The sequence below is a fragment of the Pleurodeles waltl genome, chromosome 3_2 (assembly GCF_031143425.1).
Source record: "Pleurodeles waltl isolate 20211129_DDA chromosome 3_2, aPleWal1.hap1.20221129, whole genome shotgun sequence".
NCBI lineage: Eukaryota > Metazoa > Chordata > Amphibia > Caudata > Salamandridae > Pleurodeles > Pleurodeles waltl.
Window position 1 is genome coordinate 41542179 of NC_090441.1, and position 24583 is coordinate 41566761.

The following is a 24583-nucleotide window of genomic DNA, read 5'->3' on the forward strand; positions in this document are numbered from 1 at the left end:
CTCTTCAGGAGGTTGGTGCACACCCTGAAAGAGCATTGGGACACGATCAACGCGGAACCCACGATTCACAGGGTGTTGAACCTCCTGTTGACAGCAGGAGAGGAACCTCACTTGATTGCAAAAATATACCGGGCCCAAATAGAAGCAGCAGTGGACCCCCTGCATTCCCTAAGAGAAAAATGGGTGAAGACAATTGGGCGGGATCTGTCTGAAACCGAGTGGAACAGAGCACTAGCTTATCCCAGGATGATCTCGCGCAACACGAGGCTGAGATACATCCAATACAACTATCTACACAGAACATACCTCACTCCTCAACGGCTGCACCGCATATATGGGGGGGTGCCCAGGACATGCCCAAGATGTGGGGACGGTGAGGCCGACTTTGACCATATGGTGTGGGGATGCACGATACTCCAGAGGGGTTGGGACGCGATGATGGCAATCCTCACGGAGCTGTTCGAGATGGAGCTCAGGCCAACCCCTATCATGTGTCTATTGGGCATTAGAACCGGCATCAAGTGGAGTAGGGTAGGGGTCCGTTTCCTTGACCTATCCCTAGCCCTATATAAAAGACTGATTACGAAGGGTTGGAAGTCTCCCACTCACCCATCTCTGACAGAATGGAAAAGCGATGTCACAAGATGGTCCAGAGCTGAGCTGCAGGTCCTTAAGGCCGAAGAGGCCAGGGGGTACGCCAGACTCCCATCGCCTCGGAGTGGGAAAACCTAGTGACAAACTGGGACGACCTAACGAAGAGACCAAAAGCACCTGAGGGGGTGGGATGAACTAATTGAAATGGCCAGCGGATAGGATCGTAGGGGAAGGTCCCCGTAACTATGACAGGAGGAATACTAGGCGCCCCTCCGAGCCAGACGCGGAGAGTGAGAGAGCGGGGGGACAGGACACAATAACTGAAATGATAGAGGACGGAGGGGTGCGAAGCACAGGCCAACCCAACATAACAAGTAATGCCCTGACAATTGCCCCATTAAGAAATTAAGCAGATCCACCCACTTAAGCCAATAAGTTTATTCAAAGTTTGAAGTTGAGTTAAGTCTGTTATTAGGTCACAATATCCAAGAGGTAACAAGGGGTTCTGAAAGTACTGACAACATAAAAGCGATCTGATTTAGAATTGGAAATACTGATGTATAAGTATTATATTATAATATCATTGAAATGTACACGTAATTGTAACACGCATCGCAAGCAAAGTATAACAGAGTTGCGGCTCAGTGAGCAGAAATGTACCATAAGAACAAAATGTTACAGTAAACAGACCTACATATGTAAAACAGCAAACAGTTAATAAAAATATATTTGAAGAAAAAAAAAAAACACTATGGTTTTGCCACATAATCCATCATCTTTTTATAATCTGCAGATTTTAACCCCCAAAATAAGTTTCTAGAGCAAATAGTTCAAAAGTTACCAAAGCCACGGCTACCTTTATTGCTGCAGTGTTAGCATGCGTGAAAATGACAAAATAAATACTATCACAAAATATGTCAAATGATGCCGCATAATTTGCCTTTTCTTGCCGCATGGTTCAACCCCGAAGCATTTGGTCCTCTCCTACCTCATAGTTCCAGTGGCCTGGACTATAGTGCAAGGTGGAGGAAGGTGAACCAACAAATTAACAGGGGCCGCTGAGCCAAGGGTCAGCTCTGGCTCTTGAAAGCCCATGCACACGTGAGCCTTGAAAAATTGTGGCATGTCAATCATTAATTAGAGATCATGTTAGAATATGGCAAGGTGTCTTCAAAATTTAAAAAATTTTAATGTGGAAGCGTTTCACTTTGGTGTGGGACAACAGAATTATGTGGTTCTGCAGCTGGAGGTTTTTCCACATGTTTATGGATTTGCAGGATTTGCCATATAATCCATCATCTGCTGGAAAATCTGCAGATTTTAAAAAAATATATGATTCTAGCTCAAACTGATCAAAAGGAACTAAAAATATGGCAGCATATGTTCACATGCAATGGAAGGCCCTTAGCAAAGGTTAACTGGTCATCCTTTAGTTCCTTTCCCTGCATTTGGTTGTTATACTGGTAATAATGAGGTGAAATCCTTGCAGACAATATTACCATGTGTAAAAACAATGAAGTAATACTAACAAAAAATGGGCCACATTATGCCACATAATTTGCCTCCTGCCACACAGTAGTCAACCCTGCCGGTTAATTTGGTGCTGCCCTGCCAGATACTTTCAGTAGCCCTGACCTTAGTACATCAGATTCTGTGCAAAGTATTTATTAAACGTTAGAGTATTTAAACATGAACTAAGAAATGTTCCTGCCCCCCACTCCCTTATAAAGACAATGCTGTCAGTGAGCCAAAAGGTAAGCTTGGGATTATGTGTACCCTATATGTGGCCTAGAATCTAATTATAGATGGAGCAACTTAATAGGCTCATAAATCAAACATAAGAGATGTTTTGTAAATTGCAAAGCCTGCCTCATTTGCGAAGATGATGTTCCTTTTTTTTAAGTTATATATACCAAACTCGACTGGAAAGTATTTGAGCTCTCAGGAATATCTTAAGGATTTTGGAGGCTCTGGGCTAAAAGTATTATGACCTTCTGGTCAGCGTCAGTCGCTACCTCCTGCATGGCCCCTCCTGCTGTCTGACAGAGCCTACCCGCTCTGTGTTCGAGGCTCGCCTCCACCCGTAGATCCACCCCTGCGCCTCATCCCTGGTGGCCTAGTGGCCATCTGTGTCTGTCTGTTTTTCTGTCTTTCCTCTTTTTCCAGTTTTTCACTCCTTTTCTGTTTTTGCACTTTTCACCCGTTTTTGAGCTCTGCCCTTTACTGCTCTCGCACTTCCCTTCATGCCGCTGATGCCCCTGCGGCCCGACCCCACCCTCGAAGCGCTTTCCCACCATCTCGCCTCCCAGCTGACCAATCCCCTCCCTCCCTTCCCCTTCTTAAGGGTGGCTGCTGGGCGGCCACGCACAGCGGGTGCATCAAAGGCAAGCTCGTCTGTGTTGATCCGCGCCTGGACCGCATCCATCGCCACAGACACTGGCTCTCGCAACATTCACTGATACAATGCCGAAACCCTCCACACACTGAACCCAGGACGTTCAACCGACAGGCACCTCGCTTCCCCCAGAGGCATCCATGGCCCTTTTGCCTGCCGCAACTGACAACACCTGCATCGCACTCCAAACGCCAAACCCCACCCCCCCCCCAGCCGCAGAACCATCAAAAAGCCCTCCAGGCCACCTCAAGTGCATCCTCCTCAGCATCCGCTCCCTGCACAAGCACGCTGTGGAACTTTGGGACCTGATAGACTCCACCTGCCCGGACAGCACCTTCCTCACCAAGACATGGACCAACTCAGCATCTGAACCGGACATCATCATCGCCATTCCCAGCGACTACAAACTGCTCCCCCAGGACCAACCTTCCAGACCAGGCAGCAAACTAGCCATCAACTACAAGACCACCCTCCACCTTTCAAACAACACACAGGAACACTCCCCCTCATGGAGCACCTCCGCTTCCAAGTGCATGCCACCCCGAAGACCACCATCCACACACCCTCATCTACAGACCACCCAGCCCACGCCCAGCGTTCAGCGACTCCATCGTCAACTTCATAGCCCCCCACGCACTCGCCTCCACCAACTACACACTCCTCAGAGACCTCAATTTCCACATCGACGACCACAACATCTGATCGCTGCTTGAGAACCTTGACACAATCGGTCTCAAGCAATTGGTCACCTCACCAATGCACATCGCCGGACACACACTCGACCCCATCTTTTCCGCCAGCAGCAATATCACCATTGACAACTCAACACCGCTACACTGGACTGATCACTACTGCATCCATTTTTCCATCACCACACCTACAGCTCACATCTACACCACCCGCCCCCCCCACAGGAAACGGAACAAGATCACAGAGGAGCAACTCATCAACACCCTCAGTAACTCGCCACCCCACAACACAACAGATGCCAACACCAGCTTGCAACCTCCGCCAATGGATCGCCAACTGCACCAACACCCTAGCTCCACTCCGAACGGCCACAGGGACCTTGCAGTCTTCAAATCTGCCACAAGATCCCACCATGGCCTCATCAGATCCATCAGAAAAAGTACCCTGCAGGACCGCATCAACGCCACCACTCACAACACAAAATAACTTTTCGCCGTCATCAAGGAATTCGTCAAACCACAAGCTGAGGCCACTAACATCCCTTCATCCCAGGACCTCTGCGACAGACTAGCCGCCTTCTTCCATCGGAAAATCAAGAATATCTATGATAGCTTTGGACCCCAAGACTCAACTCACCAACAATGCCCCAACCCGGATCCACTGAACCCCCACTGTTCCTGCACGCCTGGACCCCCTCACGACAGACGAGATTCGCTCCATCATGAGCAGCATCCACTCCGGAGCCCCCACCGAACCGTGTCCCCACTACATCTTCAACAGGGCCAGTGCCTTGATTGCACCTGAGCTCCACACGACCATCGACTGCTCCCTAGAGTCAGCCACCTTCCCGAGGGACTGGAAGCACGCGAGATCCGCCCACAGCCGACCCAACGGATCTCAAGAATTACTGCCCCATCTCGCTGCTGCCTTTCCTGCCAAGGTAGCAGAAAAAGCAATCAAAGCTCAGCTCCGCCAACACATTATGGACAACAACATCCTGAATATCTCCCAATCAGGATTCAGAAATAATCACAGCACCAAGACTGCCCTGCTCGCCGCTACAGATGACATCTGCTCTGTCCTCAACCGTGGACAAACAGCAGCCCTCATTCTATTAGACCTAACGCCCGCCTTCGATACAGTGTCCCACCGCACCATATGCGCCAGACTCCACACAGCAGGCATACGTGGCAAGGCCCTTTGGTAGATACACTCCTTCCTGACAGGCCGCAGAGAGTCAGTCTCCCACTACACCTGTCAAAACCTACATAGATCAGCTGTGGAGTACCCCAATGACCCTCGTTGAGTCTCACGCTGTTCAACATCTACATGGCCCTGCTTGCCCCCATTGGCAGAAACTACGGACTGAACATCGTCTCATCATTGTCGATGACACCCAGCTGATCATCTACCTGACTGAAAACCCCACAACAGCCCAAAATAACTTCCAAGACAGGATGGAAGCAGTCGCCGTCTGGATGAAGGAGAACTGCCTTAAGCTAAACTCCGACAAGAAAAAGATCCTCAACCTGGGACCCTCCTGGGATGACTTCTGGTGACCCTCAACACTTGGCTGCCTCCCACCCCTACAGACCACGCAACCTCGGCGTCGTCCTCAAGTCAGCACTTACCACGACAAGAGAGGTCAACTCCGTCGTCTTAACCTGTTTCCATACTCTCCGACTCCTATGGAAGATCTTCAGATGGATCCCAAGCGACTGCCACAAAATCGTGACACACACCCTGATCACAAGCTGACCTGACTACGGCAACGCCCTCTATGCCAGAACCACTAAGAAGAGCCAGAGCAAGCTACAACAAACATAGAATGCCTCCTCCAGACTCATCCTGAACATCCCTGCCAAGAACACATCACAGGACACCTGAGTGACCTCCACCGGCTCCTCATCGAGAAGAGGATCAAATTCAAGCTCCTCGTACACGCATACAGGACCCTCCACAAACGTAGGCCCAGCTACTTCAACCACTGCATCACCTTTTGCTCCCCTGCCAGACCTCTCTGCTCCTCCCAGCAGTCGCTCGCCACCGTACCCCGCATAAGGAAGTCCTCGGCTGAGGGAGATCATTCACCTACCTTTGCGGCAAAATGTTGGAACTCCTCACCTCTCCACCTCAGATAGTCAAACATTGCTACCTCAATTCAGGAAGGACCTCAAGTCCTGGCTCTTTGACTGAACCCTGAGGACATACTCCTTAGCGCCTTGCGACCCTACAGGTGATGAGCGCGCTCTAAAAATATTGATTGGTAAGGGCCCCTCTTCAGAACAGCTTTGAATTTATGATCCAGTTTCAGCTCTTTCATGCCCTCTTTTGCCAGGTCACAGACAGTGCACAGGCACACTGGTCCAAATTCTAAATGTGTTGACATCTAATATTCAGAGATAGTGACGTGTTCTTTTTATATTGTAACAGCAACCACTAACTAATATTACTGCAAATAACCTCTGCAACAACCCCCAGTTTCTCATGCGTAAGGTCCCCTGTTTTGAACTAAAAGAACCTTTTTTATGGATGTTGCATGAAACAAACACAACAATTCTCTGTAAAATGTCTGTAATAGACTAACACATTATCCACATTAAAAATGAATTCAAGGAAAACTGTATCTTTAGCAAAGCAGTTTAAGAATTATTCAAGTTCATCATGGCAAGCTCATTGCACAATAGAGGTGGCTTTATCCGGGGGTCCTCAAAAAGGTTGGGGGCTCTGGGCCACAGCTCACTTTGCCCATTCCTTAAAATGTCTCTGGAAGTGCTTTACAGGAGCATCAAAACTGTAACCCTGGTGCCAAAGTCAGGAGCTCAATGATGCTACATGCTCAGCCTCTCACTGCAGTGTGAAACAGTCATACATGTGTTTATTTCACAGTGCCTACTTCAGCCTCTCGAAACACCATGATTTCAAATTAAAGAAGCAGCCCCTTTATCATTGATGAATTTGTTGAGCCTCCTGGTGCGCCACCCGCGAACAGAGAAAAGAGGAGTTTTCACACCTCCTTTTTGTCTTTACGTCTTGGAAGGCGTGAGCGTGCTCCCAGAGAAGGTTTGGGCACTGGAACAAGCAAGGCTGCACATGCGCAGCCTACAAGCAACATAGGTGGTCACCCCAAGTTTTTCACCTTTTAGCTAAATGCTATATTTTTGTTGGCTTTAGAACGCTGTGCACTATACCCCTGCTAACCAGTGCATTGGGGGAATAGAACACTTTGACCTCCTACAATTGTGACCAACCTCTTTTGGTGGGCCACCACTTCTGGATAGTATGGTAAAACATTTAGGAGTACAATTTGATCAGAAACTCATCTTGAAAGCCCAAATCAGTGCTTTGATAGGCACCCGATTTGTTACTTTGAAATGGTTGAGAAATATCTTGAATCTTTTACCACTCCAGGCTCGAAAACAAATTGTTTTGGCCTTAGTCAACTTTAAAGTGGATTACGCAACTACCTGTATTTGGGTGCCCATGACGACCAAATCAGAAAGCTTCACCTGGCCCAAAATGCAGCAGCAAGAGCTATTATTAAGGTTTGGAAGACACAATCAATTTGAGTCGGCCTCAAGCCAACTTTATTGGTTCCCTAATAAATAATGAGTCACGTTTAAAGCTTTGGTAATCTTGTTCCAGTCAATTTACAAAAAAGAGTTCTGTGTACCCTTCAAATAGGTTTTGCATCTATCATCCCCCTAGAGAGCTCTGCTTTGCTAATCAATGTCTTCTTCTGGTTCCTAGATTCTACAAATTCAGGCTGGGGGGGTCGTTCCATTTTGATACTTGCCACAAAGACATGAAACAAACTTCTAATTGAAATTAGGATGCTGGATTTAAAGAAACTTTATTCAGGAAAAAGTTAAACACTTTCCTCTTTGTGGACAAGTAAGATTCCCATAATTAATTTTTGGTGGGATAGCACTGGCTGCATCCTGGTGAAGCAGATGTGAGCTCTACAAATTTCGCAATCAATCAAGCATGATGAAATTGGTATACTCCTAATTGTCATATTTATCTTACCTATAAGCTCCTACTATTTGGTACAGAGTGCCCCAGTGCCTATCAGTTAAACATCACTAGTGAATCACAGAACCTATTGTGTCATCCACTATAGTGACAGTGTAAAACATGTCTTCGGGCCTGCTAGTATCTCTCGACTGTACAAGTGTTAAAACTGCAATTGGACCTCTCAAAATAAACCCTTTTGACAAGTCAAAACATCCCATTTAAATATTAAATATAGATAGGTAACCCTTACATGGGTCTTGTAGCCCACAAGTAGGACATGCAGAAATTCAATGTTAACATTTCCTCGCAGTGACTAGCACCCTAAAATTATTTTTCACTGTAGCAGGCTTAACTGTCCTATGTAGAACACCAGAGTACAGACTCAAATTCTAATACTGTATCTCAGTAATGGGACTCGTTAGAAAAATAATTTAACAACTATTTGCAGTAGTTATTGCAAATCAAATTTAATGGTGAAGACAGATTTGTATTAAACATTAAGGAAAAGTAACTTTTAGAAAGTTACCTTTTCCCTGCCTGAAGTTCCTGTATAGTAACTTGCATTTGCTCTCCAACTTCTCCCAGTATTCCTGGCCCCTTGATATACCTCCGTAAAAAAAAATTGTCCTGAGATTTTCTTTTTTGATTTGTGTTTTTGTATCATTTAGAGAAGTAATTTCGCTTGAGTAGACACTGCTAATCCGGGCCGATTTTTTCTGGACAACATTTTTAAAAATGGCGGATGTGTTGTAGTGATGATGTTATATTTTAGGAACCATGAGATCTATATACTTCATTTTCATTAATGATGTATTTTAGCCATCATATTGGTGAACCGGGATGTGTGTGGATTACATTATGAAGTGAAATAACTAAGAACTTATATTTGATGTACTCTATACAATTGATTTGGAGAAACTGCTTTTCCTTCAGCATGCCCTGAAGAAGTCCCTTATAGGGATGAAACGCTTTAGCTATCTTCAGTATTTATGTGATGATTTTAAGAAGAACAAATAAAAGAAGATTTTAACAGCCTGTAAATGGTACTTGGATTTTTTGAGTAGTTACTTTGTGTGTTGTGCACCCCTATAATTTTCATTTATGTTTTGCAGGTCTTAGTCAAAGAGCCAGGTCTTGAGTCTCCTTCTAAACTCTGTGAGGGATGGTGCTGTTCTTAGGTGGAGGGGTAGGTCATGCCAGGTCTTGGCGGCGATGTAGGAGAAGGAGCGACCCCCACTGTGGTTGTACCAAATGGAGCCATGGAGGCGGAACACCGGTGTCTGGCAGGTTGTTGGAAGTTCATGCAGTGGTTGAATTATGTCGTCCCTGGTCATTTAGGGCCTTGTAGGCATGTGTAAGAAGCTTGAACTGGCATCTCTTCTGGATGGGGAGCCTGTGGAGGTTCCTGAGATGGGGGAGGGAGGGGTGATGTGGGTTTGTTTGGGAAGGCCGAGAATAAGTCTGGCTGCTATGTTCTCTATGGTCTGGAGTCTCTTGAGGAGTTGTGTGGAGATCCTAGAGTAGAGCGAGTTGCCGAAGTCTAGCCGGCTAGTGACGCGGGTCAGGGTGACAGTCTTTCTGGTGTTGATGGGGATCCATGTGAAGATTCTGCGGAGGGTGCGGAAGCAAGGAGGCAACTCTGTTGGTTTGGAGCTTCATGGGGAGTTTGCTGTCGAGGATTATGCAGAGGCTGCAGGCGTAGTCTGTTGGTGCGAGTCCGTGCTCAGTTATTGGGGCATTGGGGTTCCATGGTCCGGAGTTTAGTGGTGAAGTACAGTCGGTCAACGGAGGGCAAAGGTTCCTGGGGCTGAGCGTCACCCAGGTGCAGATGGTCTTGCCTTTGGGGCAGCCACACTGCGGCCTCCATTAAGTAGGTTCTGGGGAAAGGGAGGGAAATGGGTGGTAGTGGACAGGCCGGCAGGAGTGCAGTCGATGAAAAACAGGCAGGAACGGTGCACCGGGTAAAACAACAACGGTGAAAATGGACTTGGCACACTTATGAATAATAAAGAATTACAATATAAATTCGATAATGTTACAATAGAAAACCGTACAGTAGAGCAGGGTCAGCAGGCAGCAAACACAGCTGCTAGACCTGAGGCAAATCTGACACATGGACCTGCTCTCTAGTTGCCAGTTCTAGTGGGGTGGTTTCAGACCTAATTTCCCCATTCCTATTTCGAGGGCTTAATGGCCAGAAATCTGGGCTTATCAAGATCTTTTGTTCTACCTGGCAGAAAGTGAGGCTTTCAATACTCATCTCCTAAAGAGTTCCTTTTTGTCTTGATCTATGGTCTGTCCTCTTTAGAATTTACCTTTGGTTTTGAGGGCATTACAAGGTCATCCTTTTGAGCCCCAATCCTTTGTGGGCCTCAAATTGCTGTCCATGAAGGCGGTAGTGTTAAAAGTGGTAATCTCAGCATGCAGAATTAAGTGCCCTGTTATGCTGGGCTTCCAAGTAATCAGTTCTGGACTGGGGTGGTTCTTTATCCCGACCATTTATGAAAACAGTATTCACTGTAAGCAGAGCACAAGGGGTCGTATTACCAGTGTCTCGTTACCGCCACCCCCATCTCCTTTCCCTAGGAGGATGAGATGCTGCATTTGATTTATGTCAGACTGTAGCTACTGATATACTTGGACAGATCTCTTCCTTTTCACCTGTCAGATCATTTGTTTGAGATCTTTAAAGGCAGTGGATCACAGCGGAAAAGCTTCCCCGTTAACCATTGAGAGGTGGAGTAGGTCCACCATAGTCATGATCTATTCTTTTGCTGTGGGTTCCCCTTCCTGTTGATATTCAGGGTAGGGTAGGTCTAGAAGGGGTTCAACTATTTCTTGGGCAAAATTGTGGGTTTTCCCTCGGCTGAGAAATTCAAAGCTGCTAACTGGGCCTCATCAATATATTTGCAGAAGATTACAGGCTTCTGGGTTTGGAGAATGATGGAGAAACTTTGGAGTGGGGGCTTCTTAGTTTCATCCTGTCTAAAAACAATTCTGTTCTTAAAGTCACTTACTGCTGCAGTCCAAATGTTACTGAGGACTGGTATTCTTAAGTTCTGATCAGGATGAGAACAAGGGCGTGAAGGTGATATCCAGAAAGCTAACAGTAATACTCATTACTCCTTGTCCTTCTCTTTCTTGTCATGCCATCCCACAAATCTTCTTTTGCCTGGTCTGGTATTATCAGAAGGATACTGGGAATGGCAGTCCATATTTTATGCCAACTTGCTGGTGGGAATCACATATTGAAGAGCAGGATGTACTCTAAATAATCGAAACATTATCAGTTATCACTGACAGTAAGCTGCACATGGCTTTTTCATAACTATGTTTTTCAGATACTGTCAACGTTGTCCCCATTCATAAACGTCCCAGGTACAGAATAGGGAAATCTAAAATGTGCCCAGATTTCAAGTAATGTGTCTGTATCTCTACAACACTACTCTGCAGAGCAGAAAATTGGCAGTTGCAAATGTTTCCATGGCTGCACAAAATTAAAAAAAATTGCATATCCACCACTTTTGCATAGTCCCCTCCCACGGGAATATCAATTTCCCGACTCCTTAGTCATTTCTCATGAGGATAAATAAGCAAATACGCAGAACCTCTGCAGTTATCTGTAGAACCTTTGCAAGACAATCTGACCTGATCAAGATTTTGTCAGTCAGGAGCTGGGATTTCGGAGCAGGGGTTCTACTTAATGCATACATAATGACACTTATATGTGCAAAATGTTGTGTGAATTGCGCCTTGTGTCACTTCAGACATTCTATTTCAGGAAAAAATTTACTTGGCCACTTAACAGATTTTTGTATATGTCTGACAACCCCAAACAATGCATGCAACATAGTTCTGCAGCACCAACAAAAATACCTCCTGTTGCTACTTACCAAGCTTGAATCTAATCAATCCCTAAAAACAGCAACATACCAATGACATCCAAAAGAATGTGCATCCACGATAGATAAGCTTGGAAGTGGTTCAAGCTTTAGAGGGAACTTGCAAAAGGAGATGAACATCACCAAATAAAGCCACATTGAACAGCTACTTGCCCTAGTAGGGAACTACAAATTCCTTTTGAAAAACATGAAAGGTAACAAAAACGTTAGGCCAAAATGAAAAAAACTTGACAAGTCATTTTTCACACTCAGAACAGACAACATGTTGGAGCTGCCAGGTTGGTAACAATGACAGTTTCGAAACATTTCACAAAAGGTATTTAGTGTTGTACCATATATGCAAACAATGACATTGATCTACCCAGAAGTGTCAATGCAAGGTCTCTCAGAGTTTTTCAGTGAATTATACGTTTATGGGGCAACTGAAGAAGACAACTGCAGTCTTCCAGTGAATAATCATTTACTCCAAAAACTCCATTCTGCCATTAGACCAAATCAAAATTGACTGGTCAAACGAAAGAGTTTACCGGGTTCTTGAGAGATGTCGGGACACAACTTGTCTGTCAACCACATGCATGGTTGCTCTCTCCACGGAAATATTAACTGGGTGATGAAACATTTGTGGTGCTGTGCAGATGCACCGTCATTATTCTTGAGTGCCTGGTAATCCACTTGCTCTACATCCAGTAAATATGCACTACAAACAGGATGGAAACAGACGCAAGACAAGCATTGACAAAACCAATGGGTCTTGCCTATGTGAGAGCTCTTGGTGTTGTCAATGTTTTTAGCCATGTTGTACAGCAGCCCAACTGCTGTGTAGTGTGGCTGAAAGTGTAAAAAAAAAAAAGTGCCATGACGCAGTCAACGCTGGCAGCGTCATGGCTTTTTTTTTTTTATTTACTTACAACCATGCTACGCAGCAGCCATGCAGATGTACAAGACGGCTTAAAAAACATTAAAAGGCCAATTAGTAGAGCTATTTGGCTTTGCCAATGTTTCCTTTGCCATGTTGTACAGTATGGCTGAAAGTAAAACAAGCATTGCCAAAGCCAACAGATCATGTCTTTTTTATCTTAACGACTTTGCCAGTGTCTTGCAGCATTAACTAAAATGGAAAAAAATGAAAAAAGGCACGCCGATATGTACATATGCATGCACGAATATGCATCCTGACGCTATGGTAGCCAAGCGTGATGACGCATGAGCACACATATAAGATGACATTGTGGTCACAATTCATTTGTTTATTTTTGTGTTCCAAGATATTGAAAAAAAGCCAGGGTAGGGGGAATAATGTATGAATTGTGGGTGTGGAAAGGAGGGAGCAATATGGAGCATGTGAGGGGGGTGGGTATATTAAAGGGGAACCAGAGTAGAAGGGAGAGACCACAATCATATGAACTCTATTGGAGATAGATGCTAAACAATGCTGAAAACACGCTAAAAGAAAAAAGGTGCTGGCACAAAGCCCACTGTAAGTTTTAGTATGTTCCACAATAGGTGTCGAAAAAAGACACCAAGTTCTCTGGAGGCGGGACCTAAAAACTATTGCAGACTAACTTACTGGCCTCAGCATGTGGCAGGCTTAAGCCAGTAGTAGCAGATTGGCAGGAACATTTGTAATCCTTCTCATACACTCTCTAATATCGTAAACTGTGTTATGTGTCACATTGTCTATTTTATTTACATAACTCTTTTGCCAAAAAGCTTTTCATTAATTACACTTAAAAATGACTACAAAATAATCAAGTACAAAACTATATAAAAACATGAAGAACTATGCAGTGGAGAGAAAGTGCTTCTTAACGGTGGGAGGAAAAGAAGAGATGGTGCAGGAAGACCAAAGAGAAATGGAGGAAATTTCAATATTCTAGGGGCCTGGTGCACAAAGAAATAGAAGCGCTCTTTAGTATAGGGGATGAAGAGTGAAAAGAAGATTCTGGAAGCACATAATAAGATACAAGGAAAGATAGATGGGATAGAAAAGGGCCATAGTACATTTCTACGCAGTACAAAGGAAGCAAAAATAAAAACTGGCAGAAAAATTTAACCTTCAATGTGAGACAAGAGGACAGAAATACATGTGCGTAACTCTAGGCTATTGTTTGGCCTCCAGGCAGAATTGAAAACAGATTCAAGAGATTACTGCAAGAAGGAAAGAAGATCAGTTAAATAAAAGGAGCAAGGTTCAGTATGAGAGAATGACAATTTAACACTAGAAAATGAAAGATAGGGCCATATTTTATATATAATGAATACCCCGAATAACTGAAATTCGCAAATGTGGGCAATGTGGCTGAAGAAACAAAAGGAAGAGACAAAGATAATACCTAGGTTCCGAAACGAGGGAGACAAAGAGATAGAAACCATCGTAAACCGGTGACTGAGAAAAGCAAACAAGATGATAATAGATTAAATAACTCCAGGCTTACTCGAGTCATTCAGTTCTGAGCAGCTGAAACATAAGAGTAAGAGAAAAAGAGTAACTTGAGACCCGAGAGTTTAACAAGCTATGTAAACAGGCTGAATATATTGCACAAAAGGTGGAACTATTAAAAAGGATGAGAGGTGATTTATGAAGAGGCCATTGTAGTTCATTAAAGTAGTTCATGCTATGAATTTTTACCACTACCTTCGTTATGGAGATATTAGTCCCCTTGAAGAATAGCATAGCGTTTAAATACATACCAAGTGTAATTGTGAAGGTCTCCTTCTTCCGGAAACGAGATCAGCGTGAAAACGTTGATATATAGACCACGACAATAGGACATTTACTTGCATTGCCACTGTATACAAAGTAGGGTAGGTGTTCAATGGGAAACAATCTCTTTTCTACGTAGAAATGTACTAAAAATTAAAAGACGTTTCGTATCTGTCCCTAAGTCCTATGAACAAACAAAACACGAAACCTCCTGCACATGTAGTTGACAATGGATCTCCCAACTGAATTTTCTGCATACCTTAAATAATGTGAAACATTAACTTTGAATGGAGAAACTTTCACGGAGATAATCGTGCCTGCCCCACGGGTTTTAATCTCTGGTTGCAGAGACATTTTCCATGATTCTAGCAAAAGGTGTTTGGAATGGTTGCACAGTTGCTCGTCCCTTGTACAGAGACAGCAGAAGCAAAGCCTTGCAAGGGACGTCAGTGTTGACAAGCTTAAGAAGCAATATTTAAATTACACTGCCATCAGAAAGATTTCAGGGAGGCTAACTGCCCAAAAAATAAGAGCGCCTGCCCGATGTGTGTGCTAAAATACCGTACCCTTTCCCTGCTGAGCTCGGCTTGCCGCTAACTTTGTCTGCATTATGCGTATGGTCATGGAAAGATGCTGCTGTTCATTGGCGTTGGTGGGGAAATGCACATAGCCCATCACCAATGTACAGGAGTCCTGAAAAGAATAGAAAGATAGGAATGGAGTATAAAACCAGTTCCTAAAAATATCAAAACACACATCACATTATTTGTCTCTGTAACCAGGGGCTTTGAGACATAATTCATATAAGAGATCACAGTCAGAAAGACGAAAACATTTTACATTTGTTATATATGTTTTATTAAAAAATCTATAATTATTTTTTTCATTGAAAGAGGTACATAGAATACGTCATATCAAGTTGAAGTCGGGGTATTTCTTTAGTGGTTCACACCTTTTGTTTTCCAACAATCTCTGTTAACTTTCAAGATGGACAACTTAGTAACACACAGAAAGGAGGCAAGATAACTGGCCTTTTTAGGGTCGAGCCTGCGCTGGCATGCGCTTGTGCATGCGTATCGCTTGCAAGACGCTGCAGTAGTTAGAAAAGGGCCCAGAGCCCCACCCATGTCATGTAAGTGTGGTTCATTGGTTCGTGGGCTTGCCTTTTAAAATCTGCTTGCTTTCATTAGCGGAATGCATGCATATGTCATGCCTTTTCCGGTGGTTAGCCCTCCTCGAGCGCAGCTGGCAAGTACTGAAAACATACGAGGCTCGCTGTTTTCTGTCTGGTTTGTGGACTACTTTTTCTCGCAGTACGGTCTCGCTTGGCAGAAGTCGAGCGCTTTGCATGACATCGATCCTGTTACATAGTTAATTGCACTTTTGCCGATTACGTAGATAATTGCCGATAGTTTTCAATACGAGTGAACTGTAGCAGCGCGATCGCGCTCTTTTTTTCCATTTAATGAGGCAAGAAAAGTCCGGTTGGGAGTTTACAACTGCTAATAGCTCTAACTTGGAGAAATGCGAGACCTGTTGCATTGCAAATGCTTGTTTTTATATGCGACACAGTACGGAAACGTCCCAGCTGCCGCAATTGTCGGCCCTTTCAAAGAAGCATGTGACAGTAAAATGGGGAAAGAGAAGATGAGGTTCAGGAGAATTTGGTTACGCTTACATGCTGCGCTCGTCTTGCCAGGGAAAGACACTGCTGTTGTAGGGTATGATTCCGATCCCACTGGGGAGTGGGTGTGTCATTTATTTGACTGACACGCTTTTCAAGGTAAAGAATTGGGAGACGAAAGCGAGATTGCAGGTAGCTGGGCTCTCCGAGTAATCTGATGGAGGGAGGGTCCTCTAGGCATACACAAAACACTGACCACATGACTGCTTCCGATAACTGTGTGCTGCTCAGTACTGAAATTGAAAACAAGCAGCAACAGGAGGGAGGAGGTGGGGGAAACGGAAAGCGCAATAAAGGGCAAAGCAGTGACGGGGAAGAAGGTAATCCATGGACGGGACTTGAGGGCGGGTGGGATGAGACGAAGCGGAGCACTGTGAAGCGTGCTGAAAAACAAAGAAAATAGTAGGCCTTAAAATGGGGGCGAGAACTAACCACAAGAAGAGGCATGACCGTGCATGCCAGGGACAAATAATGACTAAGATTATCAGACAGACGACAGAGCGAGCAAATGGAGAGCCTGTGGGTGGGCTGAAGCCCACAGATTAAACACATGTCTCTTCGAGACAATACATGCACTGTCTAGCCAAGACCAAAAAAAGCAATCGGCCACGCAACCTAGTAGACAATGGTGCTGCCTAGGTCTCAGTAACTGTTAAAACGTGCATGAATTAGTAATTTAAAGAACACATTTCTAACCTCAAAGAAGAATAAAATGTATATAAAGGTACTAATTACATGATCCATCTGATCAATATGAAAATGTATTTATTATAATTGACTATGAAAAATAAATGTAATTCTCATTATCAAATTGAAAAAGATCAAGGTTAAATGACCAATTTGATAAATTAAGACATCAATACACAACGAGAATCATGTAACATGAACACAAGAGATTCTATTGAATAATAAATTCAGCCACCAAGTGCTTCGCAACAGCTCTGCAAGCTGCTTTATCTATGCAGAAAAAAAGAGACAAAAAAAGAATTCTGTAAGCTTACAATTTCTAATAAAAAAGTATATATGTTACCATAATACAATTTTTAAAAGGAGTGGGTAACTATCACAGTAGCATACTAACTTACAAAAGTTTCAAAGAACTAGGGATAACTAATAGAACATGTTTACCCACATAGTGAAAATAATCAATAGAGGAGGAAAACAAAAAAAGATTTAATCAACAGTAAAATTATATAAATAAACAGAACTATAAACCAGATAAAAGCATGAAATTATGTAAATTAAATGTGTTTTGTGGTCAACGATAGCGCATACATTTTGGCACTGGTTATCAGATTATGTAACTAGTGCTTCTAAAAAAGTTAATCCTTCTTAATGGTTAAGAGTGTACTCCACTAAAGGTACTAGTGTAATGGTAATACAATTGGCACTAGAAATTATTTTCTCCCATCATTTAAAAATGTGTATAGTTTTAACCATGAGGGGAGAGATGTAAGAAGAAGTGTTAGGCAGTACTGAGATGAAAGAAAAAATATTTTTTCAAATTTAACCTCAACATTAAATAAGAAGACTGATTCAAGTGGGGTGAGGAGTGTAACTAACTAAATAATAGTGGGTACGCGCCACGCTGGACTACCTGCTCCTCGGCAACCTAAATTTCCACCTGGAGAGCACCAGCGACTGCAACTCCACTGCCCTGCTGGACAACCTCGCAAACCTCAGCCTCAAGCAACTGGTCACCTCGTCCACCCACTCAGCAGAGCACACGCTTGACGCCATATTCTCCTCCAGCAGCCACATCACCTTCACTCACACCATCGAACTCCATTGGACTGACCACCACTGCGCTCACTTTTTCTTCCTGAAGCCCACCACCAACAACATCCGATGCCTCACCACAAGTGGAACGAGATCTCCAAGAAACAGCTGATCTCCAACCTTGCCCAATCCCCACCGCCCAAAACCAACGACCCCAACACCGCCGCCCTCAACCTCTAACAATGGCTCGACGACTGCGCCAACACCCTCGCTCCACTCAAGAAAACCAACAACACCCGCATCAACAGGAAAGCTGAGAAAACCTGGCACCAAGATCAGTGGGCAACTTCACCACCCTCAAATCAGCCATGCGCAAACACCACCAGCTCATCCGGACCACTAAAAGATCCTTCTACAAAGAGCGGATAGACAACAAAGCACACAACAGCAAGGAACTATTCAACATCATCAAGGAACTCACCAAACCCAAATCCTGCTCCATCGACCCTCCCCACTCACAAGACTTCTGTGACTCCCTCTCCATCTACTTCCACCGCAAGATCGCAGACATACATTGAAGCTTTGCAACGCTGTCCCCCACCACTGACACAGTCAATCCCCTTGCACCCTGCCGCACCAACGTACTGAGCACCTGGACCCCCACCAACGATGAAGAAACCACCAAACCCATGAGCACCATCCACCCAGGCTCTCCAACAGACCTCTGCCCTCACCACGTCTTCAACAAGGCCAGCCAAATCATCGCTCCCCAGCTCCGGTCCATCATCAACAGCTTTTTTGAGACCGCCACTTTTCCGGAAAGTTGGAAACACGCTGAAGTCAAATCCTTGCTCAAAAAACCAAAAGCCGACCCCGAAGACCTCACAAACTACAGACCTATCTCTCTACTCCCCTTCCCCGCGAAGGTCATAGAGAAGATAGCCAACAACCAACTTTCCCGCTTCCTGGAGGACAACAGCATACTCAATGTCTCCCAGTCTGGATTCTGCAAAAACGACAGCACCGAGACCGCCTTCACCGACGACATCAGGACCGGGCTTGACAAAGGTGAAAATGTTGCCTTCATCCTTCGACCTTTCCACAGTCTTCGACACTGTATGCCACCAAACCCTTCGCACACGCCTCTTCGACGCCGGAATTCACCACAAAGCCCTGGACTGGCTCACCCCCTTCCTCTCCGAAAGAACACAAAGAGTTTGCCTCCCCCCGTTCCGGTCAAAGGCCACCACGACCATATGCTGAGTCCCCCAGGGATCCTCACTCAGTCCCACCCTCTTCAATATCTACATGGCTCTGCTCGCCAGCATCGTCCGACCCCATGGCCTCAACATCATTTCCTACGCTGATGACACCCAGCTCATCCTCTCCCTCACGAGGAACCCCGCAACCGCCAAGAACAACCTCCACACCGGACTTCTCGCCATTGCTAACTGGATGACAGCAAGCCACCTCAAGCTGAACTCAGAAACAAAACAAGATCATCTTCAGACCCAACAAGTCAACATGGGATGACTCCTGGTGGTCGGCCACCCTGGGGACGCCCCCGACACCCACCACCCACGCACGCAATCTCAGCTTCATACTAGACTCTTCTCTCTCCATGACCCAGCAAGTCAACGCCATCTCGTCCTCATGCTTCGACACCCTTTGTATGCTCCGCTAGACCTTCAGGTGGATTCCAGTAGAAACCAGAAGAACGGTCATGCACGCCCTTGTCAGCAGAAGACTGGACTACGGCAACGCCCTCTACGCGGGAACTACGGCCAAGCTCCAGAGAAAACTCCAGCACATCCAGAACACCTCAGCATGTCTCATCCTCAACCTCCCTCACCACAAACACATCTCCGCCCACCTCAGAACCCCACACTGGCTACCCGTCAAAAAAAGGATTGTCTTCAAAATCCTAATCCACGCTCACAAAGCCCACCACGACACTAGACTAGCCTACCTCAACGATTGACTTAACTTCCACAGTCCGACACGCCAGCTCTGCTCCGCCGACCTCGTAACAGTCCCTCGCATTCACCACACCACACCCGGCGGCAGGTCCTTCTCCCACCTCGCCGCCAAAACCTGGAACTCCCTCTCCATCAACCTACGCAAGACCCAGGACCTCCTGTCCTTCAGAAAGCACCTCAAGACCTGGCTCTTCGAGCAGTAGCACCCCCCTGACCCCTGCGTCTTGAGACCCTACCGGGTGAGTAGCGCGATCAACAAATTTATTGATTGATTGGTACTAGTTGCTTCAGATACCAAGCAACCTGCTCATGCTCAACCCACTATTACACAAATTTGAGGCAGCTAAATTCTTAATTTAAAATTGCCACACTTCAATTCTGAAGTTTATACATATTCAAAACTCAGAGGTACATTTATTGTGCAAGATGCAGTTTCAAAGTTAGACTTTCCACATCATTTGTATAATAAAAACACGTATTGCACAGTTTATCAACAAATTTTAATTGTTAGAGCCAGAGCATGATTATTAAGGTGCTCACCTCAAAAGATTTGGAGATATTTGTAAATAGAAAAGTGGAATCCACTCAAAAATAAAAATAAAATAAAAAATGAGCAGCCAGATGCTGCTTGTGAAACAAAATTTGAGTGCTGGATATTCAGCCAGATGACAGCGTGGCTCCTAGTCAATCGTCAAAAACAGCAAATGTGTTGTATGTCCTAGGCATGCTGTAGTCTGTCAGATTAAATCTGCAGTCCCACACTGCAGTCACGGGTCCATGCTGAGGTGAAATATTTTAAAAGTAATTCACAAAGTCCAGCTCCCAAAGAAGTCTGGCAATATTTCCTTGTTTAACACCACAAATATGATAATAATTAAACTCTTTCTGATCCTCCTCCCAGTGGAAGAACCTTTTCAGGGTCCTCTACATTAACTATCTACTACTCTTAGTCTTGAGGTAGTCTTGCATATTCATACAACACGAGACTGAAGCGTCGACACACATTCCACCGCTTCTATTTAGATAGCCAAGAGTGAGACATACCCTGCACTACAGTGGTATTAAGAGGAGTATACACTTGTGTCTCAGCGAATCCATGCATGAAAATATGTACAACTAACATGTTTAATATATATGTGTTTCTTGTTGTTCATGGAAGCCCCTACATTACCCCTCGATTTAACAGAGACCAACTGATTGTAATTACATTATCGTCTCTGTATTCATCCGCAATATAAGACACAGGATTGATTCCTGTGAATTTTTTCAGGGAGTTATAGATATCTAAATGCATAAATATTTAATGAGAGCATTATGCTGTAAATGATCCCCTTGCGGGTCATGTGCTTCAGTTTATGAAAGAGCATTTTTAAACCAGTGATTAAAAAGTAAAGCCATGCAGCCCAAATATTTTAACGATATCTACGGCAAATAATTAAATATTAAAAAAAAAAAAAACAATCGCACGACTTAAAACTTCAAATAACAAAATGAGTTAAATTTTTTATTTATTTCGTCATTGTTCGTGTGGTGCCAGCTAAAATTGTGTTTGTATTTGGTGCACATCAGTTACCTAATGTGCAGTATTTCAAAAGTATTCTACATGGGTTATTGATTCTAGTTAATAATAATAATAAAATAAAAAGCCCATAGAGAATTGCATTTTTTAAAGAATGAAATCTACAAATTGCACAATCGGGTTTTCTCAAGCAAATATACACATCTGGTTTCATTAAAACCACGGGGAACGCCCCTCAAGAACTGCTGAGATGAACACAGCTTTTGCATCGGCCCCATCCTCGTGTACAGTTAAAAAGCTGTAAAAGAAAGCAGCAGAGGCCGAACCCTAATCACTTTAGGGAATTGGAAAATACAGATGTACAAAGGCTGCGTAGGAACCGTAAAGCAATTTAACTAAAGGAAAATGTGTGTAAAAGTGTGGGGGGGTACTAGAGAGGAGGTAGCCACTTCTAATTAAACCGTACCGTAATTATATTATTAACCAATTAAAGTATCGTAGAAACACGCTTAATGAATTGGGAATGACAAGAGTAGGAACGCCTCATATTACACCCTCCGTTTCTTTTCGGCTGGGAAGATGACTCGACAGCATTTCTAACACTGCACTTTTAAACTTTCGTTTCCGATTGAATCACGTGTCTGAACGTATTGTTTCCCGTTGGATTCAGAGCAGCAAACGAGACCTGTCCAAGACATAGAAAGGGGGGAACCATAAGACTTCCGCTTGGGGTAAATTGTAAAAAGCACAAAAAGAAAGGGGTAGGTTACCCAAATTTACAAGTGTGGGGACATTCAAAGATGGAAATCTTGGTACAAGTGCTCCGCAGTGTATATATGACAGCCTATTATAGGACACCAGAGCGCTGCGCGTCAAAGATGCAGAAAACAGCAGCAAGACTTCACCACATTAACTGTAATGAATAGTGCATGACTAATTTATGGAGCGGCATAAAAGGTTACATATAAGAAGCATGAGGCAAACTAGTTATTTAAATAAATATTTTTTTAAGCACACAGATTTAAACAGTGGCAACAAAAATGTCTCCTTAATTGCAATCTCCTTGGTAACAGCACAATGTTGACTTAAAAAAACTTTCCAAACATATATATATATATATATATATATATATATATATATATATATATTAAAGCAATGGGCTACAGCGCTGCAAAAAAAGGTCACCATTGGAAAGTTATTAAAGAAAGTGGAAAGCCTAGGAATACAAAAAGTTTCATGGCTCGAAAGGAGGAAAATACATCAGTTACGCATCCAAGTTCTACAAGGGTCCTCTGCATTTGGCCAGTATCGCTAATTGGAAAGGTGATGTGTTTGAATGTATATTCTACTATTACGTCAATGGAATCTAATTGGCTGAACTGCATACTACATAAACCTGCACGTCTCACAACATTACAAAACCCGGGAGTAGCATCTGAAATTCTCATATAGCTAATATACATTACGCGAGTGGTATTTTTGCCCACACCTGACAGCAGCCGTTTCCACTTCTCCTCTGGAAGGAATTTACACCGATGAGGCAAGCCCATCTAAGAAAAGGGCACTTAGAAGGCACACGATGTGGATTTCCATAGGGCTACAAACACTAGATGGTATAAATTATTACAAGGGAATGCCAAAAATAAATCTTTAGTTCATGTCTCTGGCACCAAATAAACCAGTGTGAGAAGAAATGGAAAAACTGACTGCAGTGCGCAGTAAAAACATACAAACTCAAAATTATGTTAACAGAGCCCCCCTGTAGTCCTTTACTAACAGATTTCCCTTTCACCATCGAATCGATACACACAATAGTAATTTGGGTGAAGTCTAACAGCGAGAAGTAGATTTGTTTTACCTTCGCTCATTTTAACCAAAAGTACTGAATCATTTAGTAGCTCAAACGAGGGGCTTTCTTTGCTTATTTTACAAGGGCTGCAACACTCTGGAATGTCGCCTTTTTGCAAGACTTAAGAACGCTTTTTAGATAATCATGTACTTTATACTTCAACCGCATGTGCACGGTTCGACTGCGCTTCTTTTTTTAAACAGTTTACCTCATCCATAATGTGATTAATTGCAATAGAAACGTTGAGTTATAAACGAGAGGAATTTACAAAGCGTAAAAATATAAAGCTGAGTTGGACCCCCGGTTCTTCTTGACAACGTAATCATGGTAATGAGAAAAGTCACTGGGAAGGGCGTAACTCGGGCCACTGGCCTTTAGGGGCTCTATTTTTTAACCAGGCAAGCAGAACAATACGTTACACAAGCTTTTATCATGTACTACTACAGAAATAAAGTTTGCGATGGGGACATTTACAAGATTCATCGATTAAAACTTAGGGGTTCTTTACATTGTCTGGTATGTGCATGAGCAACCTCGACGCAGCACTTACACAGAGGATCCGGTCTGTGAGTGTTGGTAAGTTGTCTGTCATTGCCGAGCCAGGCTTAACCCAACACCTATGTGAGTTTCAAATCCACAAATGCCCATTTCTTACACAAAAAACACGCCTCCCGTACAAGTCACAAATGTTGTCATATTTAACAGGTTATTCTTCAATTTCTAAGATAACCCGCACTACTATTCAATGAAAAAAAGAAAATCTGCCTCTTGGGTTTTCCAACATAAGTATCGCGATGCGGATATCGAAGAGTAAAGTCATACTATCATCTACTGAAACTCAAGGGTTTGTCAATAGCAGGCTTAGATATAATATTTAGCTGAAGGCAAAGTGGTTATTTTGCTGGGAAAAAAAGGATGCAAGCACAAGACGCATCGATAACAAATTTTCAGCACCACTATTTAAGAGGTGACAGGTTAGCCGGCTCCAGCCTCAGCAGGGCGTGGACCAGAGCAATGAAGAAGGGGTGGTATGCCTTTAATCTAGCTTCCCTACCCGGGAACCATACACGTGTGACCCAAGGGGGTTGGGTGCATGTACAGACAGCAGGCACCCTCCCACCACCCCTTGAAACCAAACCCTGGCGCTCTCTGAGCAAACAAGCAGTACCTTCCGCCATGATGGGTCCGGGCTGATCTCGCGAGAGCTGTGAGGGGGCATCCTACAGCCCGCAGCGAGAGGAGAAGCGGGTCTCGCGAGATGCGAGATTAGAATGGGTCGGAGTAAAACTCCAGGGGATGTGTAGAGTATACTAGGTTCCGGAGGGGTTACTGCAGGTGCACAATGCTCCACGACACAAGTTAGAGCACGCTGTTCGATGCAGGACTAAGGGCCAGATGTACCAAACTGTTTTACCTATTCTGTGTCTATGGGAAAATGTGTTTGTACATATGGCCCTAAATATTTTACAAACTGAAACATAAAGTTTGCGAGACACACATATATGTGCATAGCACCACCCGGAGGCCATGA

The 24583-nt window shown here is 44.1% G+C and overlaps 1 protein-coding gene across 3 annotated transcripts in view; it reads right to left on the reverse strand.

Moving 5' to 3' along the window:
• ANKFY1 (ankyrin repeat and FYVE domain containing 1) overlaps positions 1–24323 on the reverse strand; it is a 526918-nt gene extending 502595 nt beyond the window's left edge. Inside the window, exon 1 of one of the 3 annotated variants that reach the window (XM_069226693.1) lies at positions 24221–24323. In XM_069226693.1, the coding sequence (XP_069082794.1) occupies positions 24221–24230 (10 nt within the window). In that variant the 5' untranslated portion in view covers positions 24231–24323. Of the gene's footprint in view, positions 1–21669; positions 21691–23602; positions 23672–24220 lie in introns of those variants that run through there. The other 2 variants (XM_069226694.1, XM_069226695.1) reach the window with 2 other exon arrangements.
• Positions 24324–24583: the final 260 nt, after the last annotated feature.